Below are 6782 nucleotides of genomic sequence, written 5' to 3'. Positions count from 1 at the left end.
TATTATTCACTTATATTGCATGAAACTTTTGCGCTGACAATACATCAAATACTACTCAATGATTAAAGGGATCATATTTTTTTGTGCCAACAACGCATAAGTTTTATACACCATCAATGAATCATAACATATGACTTATCACCATTGAATAAAACAAAAAATAGTGAAAATAAAAATATTATTTAAACATAATTAAATAATATTTAACTATTAATAAACCTTAAAACTATAAATCTTAGATTTTAAACCCTAATCTCAAAATCATTAACCCTGAATCCAAGAGTTATTAAAATTTATTTATACATAATAGTTATAATTAATTAAATTTAAATAAATTTATTAGTAAATAATAAGGTGTCATGTTATTATTACGCTAAAAACATGACACATCATCATTAAATAAAATAAAAAATAGAAAAGAAAATATAAATATAAAAATAACTTTATTTAAACATAATTAACTTATAATTAATTATAAATAAATACTAATACCCTAAATAGTAAATCTTAAACCCTAAACTCAAAATCATAAACATTAAATTTGAAATTTATTAATATTTATTTATAATAGTTATTCATTATTATTTAATTATATTTAAATTATTATTTTTAGTATATTTATTTATAAATCTCCCATAATTTTTTATTTTTTTAATAATAAGATGTTATATTATTATTCTTTAATAGTACATAAAATTTGTGTACAAACAATACTTCAAATATTATTCGATAATTAACTCACAATTAACCTGATTTAACAAATCATTTGCATTGAGCTTGATTTATATATAACGATGGTTAAAACTCTTGTCAAACATCCGTTTAACACGGGTTTAAATTGTGTTATCTCATCCCTTTTATTTTATATAGAAAAATAACCTTTAGATTGAGTTTTATTTAAATTGAGTTTTAATAACACTGAAAAAAAAATCGACAAGCTAATGAGATTATCAAGCTCGAACAAAATAATTTTCGACTAAAATCACATAATGCTCTTATTTACAAATCATTTAGTCCTCAAATCAGATTGAAGAAAGAAACACATCAACCCTCAAAAAAAAATACCCTTAGCTTTAACTAAAATAAAATAATTAAATTAAAAAATAGAAGCCAGCACAAAACCCTATTTTTCCAATAGCATGAATGAGGTAAGTGAGCAACAATGCCACCACCATCAACATGCATGCAATCCCTTGGTCTATCGAATTCCCTCCTGTTGTTTTTTTTTTCATTAAAAAAAGTCACTAAATAGTCAAACATAAATAAAAAAATGACAATTGATATATATAAAAAAGAAGTTACCGTCGCTTGTTGGGGAAGAGGACTGGGCTTGAATGGAAGCAGGCAAGGTGATAATAGCACAGCAAACAATAGCAACGAATATAACGACTAAACAACCCATGGGAACTACTGCCATTATTCTTCCTTTTGCTTTTAAAAACTATTTGTATATAAAATGCTTGATCTCTCTTTCTCTCTCTCTCTGCCGGTGTGAAGAAAAGCTTTAGAGTTTTTTTTTGTGTTTAAAGATAATCAATCTCATGCAATGGCTCAAAAGAGCCTCGCAGAGAGAGAGGTAATAAACTAGAGAGTATTTTTTTTTTTGGTGGGTGAAGGGCTTGTTTGGGGATAATGATGATGATAATAGTGAAATGAAGGTGAGAAGAGGAAGGAGATGGTATTTATATGAAGTGAAGGTTGGGGGTGGAAACCGTAGCTGGTATGAAAGAGAGGTGTAGATAATTTTCTGGGATAGAACCGAATCGCATGTTTCGGATGGTTTCTTACTGTCCGGTTACCCCGCCATGTAAAAAAAATATCTTCCTAAAATAATTACTTATTTTCTAAAGATTATGATTTTTTTGTCATTTCATAATTAAGTTTGAAACTCGAGTGATGAGTGACATCGACTCGATTAAATATTTAAATAATACTATAGATTTCTTAAACTCCTACTCAGCATAGACACATGACATTTACTCCGCATCGCATAACATGATTAGTTTCTCATCTGAAAACCACCTAGACAGTCCCCCATCTTGTATCAATAGTGACCAACCATACAGGTATTGTGTCCACCAAGTAACCCGCTTTTAGTGGAAACACATTATCTCTAAGAGGACACCACCAGAGAATCACTAAGTGTAACAAATTTGTACTATCTCAATAATAAGAATGTCAAAACAATACTACACTCCATGGCAACCCACGTGCAACAGCCTTGCCACTTGGTCAATGGCACAATCATCATGTCTTGGACTTGTCCATGATGTGACATTTTTGGACAAGAGATCTTCCTGCCTATAAATACTTTGAAGAATGATGAATGGGGGATCTTCTTCCCTCCTCTACATCCTCAAGCCTTCACCTCCACTTAGTCTCACTTGCTTTCTTATTTCTTCTTAATTTATCTCTTTTCTTAACTCTCCGCCTACTTAAATGAGCTAACACACCTTCAATTTATAGTAACTAAATTATGGCATACATATATATCTTTAATTGAAAATTTTATATAATATTTTTTTAAATAATTAACTTAACAATTAGACATATATATCTTTAATTGAAATGGTAAAATTGAATTATTAAACTTATAATATTTTAAATTCAAATTTCAAAAATATTTATCTAAATTTTATATGAAAATATTACCCGCATAATAACATTATTCTTTCGGTACTCAATAATACTGTATCACGCATGGGAATTGGAAAATACCAAGACATGGCCAGGCAGCCATTGGGAGGAATTTTGTTGTGCACTTATTAATGGGCACTTCCCATAAGTTTTTATTCTTTATAAATTTTGTTATGCCCTTAAAATTTTTTTATATAACGTTCAGTTACTCAAATTAAATCAAATGATATTTGTATTTAATTTATAATTTATTTTATTTTATGATGTAAAAATAAATATTTTATATTTAAAAAGGTAAAAAATTTAAAAAATTATATAAAAATATTTATTAAAAATATTATAAAAAATTATTGATAATTTTTTTCTTGATAAATTGTTTTTTAGAAATATTTATAAAAAAATCTACTTACCAAAGAATATTTAAAAGATATAAAATAAAGCTTATTTTGTCAAAATAAATTTAAAAATCGAAAATGAAAAATTAATATGAAAATCAAACTAAATAATGATAGACCGTTCAAAAGCTTATCAATCAATTTCTTTCCTTGCGGTTCGCGTATTTGAAATTTAATCATAATTTGCTAATTATGGTTTGGTTGTATTAGCAAAGTTGATGTGCTAAGACCAAGCACAAATGCTAAATGTGTATTCTGCTTATATTATTCATATGTAAGTTATGTCTAAATTTATTTTGTTCTAATTTCAAATATATTTTGATTTTCAACTTATTTTATACTTTAAATTTAGTTGATTTGGTTATAGTTGATCCTACATGTAATTATTAATAATTTGTAATTGTACTTTAAACACCTTAAAAAAAGTAACCTTAGTTTTTTATTTTAAATTTAGCCTTTTTATTTTTTTTTTAATTAATGTTTCTTAAGGATGCTTTCTCTTCTTTTTCCCCCTACTTTAAATATTCTTTTAGGGGATTGGAAGAGAATGACAAGACCCAAAAACCATGAACCAATCTAAAATCACAAACCATTCAACAATGTTACAGTACAAACCATTGCAGCTACCTTGTACCCTTGGATGATGGCAACTTTGATGCATCCAACCAAAAAGAAGATAAAAATGGAATTTGGCAAAAGGAATGAATTAAATATTTGATTTTGACCTATACCAAATATGAGTAAGCTTATGATGCAAATCATATTAAATCATTATCCAAAGTGACATAAGCTTGCTCACATTATTATCCACACTTTAGTTTTAGGTCCAATATCTTGTTCATCACAAATGAGAAAGGTAAGGCATGTATATATGTGAAAGATAAGGCACGCATATATACATAAGCAGAAACAAAAGCTAAACAACAATGTTGCTAGTGTCAAAACAACAAATATTGGTTTGGTCATGCCACAATTATAAAAATAAAGTATCCTTTCTTTAGTCATATCTTAAAAAATTTCTTGCAGTATTGAATAGCTAGTTCGATATAATGATCAAGATCTTCCATACTGTGTATCCGCCATGGCCAGAGTAATATCCCTGGAGCTGATGTCCATGGGATTGAGAAGTTATAGCAGCAAAAGTTTAAGGAAAGCAAACAGATTTGATGTTACATTTCATGCCAAAAGGAAATATTATGTCATGCTATCATAAAGAAGAGTACAAAGGTTCAAATCTATACATGGATCATCAAACTTAATGTTAGAAAAAATCAAGAATCAACCTCTACTCCACTCTACATCTCTCTTTCTTTCTTTATAATGGTTCTTATGCATGTAACTAGTTTCAATGAGAACCCATATTCAAGCCATCAAGCGAAACTATCTCATCATCACCTTTACTAAAATGAACATAAAGAAGAAAGGGCAGAGGAGATATTGGAATAGCTTCTGTAGCAATACCTGTGTGCACCGGAGATAAATTGTCAATTGGCACAATGTGACAAACTTCTTGTTTGGTTCTCATATCTAAAAACAGAAAGTAGCCATCCATTTCCAATGGCTAATTTTTGTTTCCCTTCTGAACCTCTGGTGCAGGCAGAGAATGGTTGATGGAAATAAATCCATCACTGTCATCATCAGAGTCAGTATCAGAGGAAACAGAACTTTCCTCGGAGAAACAAAGCCCAGCCAAAGGAAAGCCATTGATAAGATCCCCAGACCTATGCTCAGACTCCGTTCGATGTTCAGGCTGTACTGAATCCATAACATCTTCCCTTGGTGTGGCAGAGCCTCTGTTAACCTCATTGATATCAGAAACAATTGTTGTCGTTGAGCAATGATTAACAGGACAACCATTAGGCCTGCAAATAGGCTCTTGACGTTTCCTCATCCTTAACTTCTCAGATAATGCATCGTTATTACCATTTTCACCCTCACCTACATCTGTAGTTGAAGTTTGTTTTCTTTTGAGAGTTGGAGTCACAGTTTCCACACTCGGATTTTCTACTGGTGCACAATCATCATCACTATCGATATCAACAATCTCAACAACGTTTTGAGATGGAGGTCTCCAACTCCCTGGCACGCAAGATTTCAGGAAGAATAAGTTAAACCGGAAGATATTAAAGGGGGAAAACACTTTACAAGTTCCACAACAGGTAAGTATTGCTCATAGATATACATTTAGCATAAGCACTTAGAATATGTATTTCGATTTTTCGACACCCGAATCAAACTCCAGCTAGTTGTATATACATTCTATGATCTATACATGCAGAACTAATTTTCTCATGAAGCATGGTGAATGAAGTACACATTGGTACGAAAAAAAAAAAGGCTAAATGTTTTGAATTTCCTGCAATAGAACATAACCTTTAGAGCAAATTGCTTATCCTGCTATACAAGTATCAGTATTTATTATTTGATACAGAGCATTATTGAGGGTTGGACCCTCAACAAGTCCGGTATTATATTCTTGGAGCGCCTATACTCCATTTTAACCCCAAAATTTTGTCCCAGTGGTACTCATCTTACCCATAAATGCCTATATGCGATAGGGAATGAATTCAAACCACACCATAAAACTCTCAAGTTTCTCCTGGCACTGTTTGCGACTCCTGGCACCAGCATGTGGCGTCTCCATGCCCCGTTCATGGACAGGGCAAAAGCTCGACGCTAAAACGGAGCATAGAACCCCGAGACAGAATACTAGACCTTTTGAGAATCCAACCCTAAAAAAAAAATAAAAAGGCGCTGGGACTTGTTGAGGATCCGACCCTAAAAAATATCACCATCAGTCCTTAACCTGAAATGATACTGAAACCTTCATATGCATAGCAATCTTGAATATCAACTCTAGCATGAATTTAACCAACCAAACAACAATATAAACACGAAAACAAAATAAAAAAAGGTTCAGGAATGTTGAATTTTTACCAGCATTTGGTGAATAAACGTTAGCTTCAATAGGTTTTAGCCTCCCATTTTCGGAAACCCCAATTTCTCCCCCAATCCTATTGTTGTTCTTGGAATCATCTTCATCTTGTAGAGTATTAAAACCAGTCTCTAAACATAAAACCCTCTTATCCAACTCCTCGAATCTCTTCCTCAGTATTTCCAACTCAGATTCAGCTTTGGCTTTCTCATTTTCAAGCTCGCAATTCTTGCTTCTCAAATTTATAATTTCGTGTTGTTTCTCATACATACCCTTCACTTCCTCCGACAATCTATTACACCTTTCCTCAGCAGACTTTCCTCTTTCCCTCAAAACCATATTTTCTTCCCGCAACTTCGAAACCTCACCCCTCATGTCCTCCAATTCTTTCTTGCATTTCCTCAGATCATCCGCAAAACCCATTTTTTCCAACCTCTCTTCTTCGAATTTGTAGGAAAATGAATCCTTTGCATGTTTCAGTGACTCGATTTCCAGCTTTGATTTCTGCTCTCTCGCCAAAAATTCCTTTTCTACCATGGCGAAATCGTTGGAACGAAAAGTGGATTTTACAAGAGAAATCATTTTGGGAATGCTCCAAGTGCTGATATTCCCAATTTCGTTGTCACCCAAATCTGTCGAAGTAATAATTTCATTCTTAATAGCCATTATTTGTGAAATTGAAAACAAAACAAAGAAAAAGGGATATAAAGCGTCGTGAAGAAGAAGCAGAAAAGGAAAAGACTCTCAGGAATTTGTCCTTATTTTGGTGCCCTACTGAGGCTAAATACTTGAGTAGGTTGTACTTAGCCCAAACT

At 31.7% G+C, this 6782-nt stretch overlaps 1 protein-coding gene and 1 long non-coding RNA gene across 2 annotated transcripts; both read right to left on the bottom strand.

Moving 5' to 3' along the window:
- Window positions 1–956: 956 nt before the first annotated feature.
- LOC107952660 (uncharacterized) lies at window positions 957–1667 on the bottom strand. The gene is made up of 2 exons (XR_001698880.2): window positions 1303–1667; window positions 957–1213 (listed from the first exon to the last, which is right to left on the bottom strand). It is a non-coding gene; the product is annotated as an uncharacterized lncRNA (long non-coding RNA).
- A 2539-nt stretch (window positions 1668–4206) lies between these two features.
- On the bottom strand, window positions 4207–6782 carry LOC107952066 (uncharacterized). Its single transcript, XM_016887308.2, has 2 exons — window positions 5970–6782; window positions 4207–5111 (listed from the first exon to the last, which is right to left on the bottom strand). The coding sequence occupies exons 1-2, from the start codon at window positions 6631–6633 to the stop codon at window positions 4594–4596; spliced, it is 1182 nt and encodes a 393-aa protein (XP_016742797.1). The 5' UTR covers window positions 6634–6782; the 3' UTR covers window positions 4207–4593.

The sequence above is a fragment of the Gossypium hirsutum genome, chromosome A02, assembly GCF_007990345.1.
Source record: "Gossypium hirsutum isolate 1008001.06 chromosome A02, Gossypium_hirsutum_v2.1, whole genome shotgun sequence".
In the NCBI taxonomy this organism is placed as follows: Eukaryota; Viridiplantae; Streptophyta; class Magnoliopsida; order Malvales; family Malvaceae; genus Gossypium; species Gossypium hirsutum.
This window is presented reverse-complemented; position numbering and strand designations above follow the sequence as displayed.

Coding starts and splice junctions, on each gene's coding strand:
- LOC107952066 (XM_016887308.2), bottom strand. CDS start 6,633: ATGGCTATTAAGAATGAAATTATTACTTCGACAGATTTGGGTGACAAC. Junction 5,112..5,969: donor CGTTTATTCACCAAATGCTG/GTAAAAATTCAA, acceptor CTTGCGTGCCAG/GGAGTTGGAGACCTCCATCT.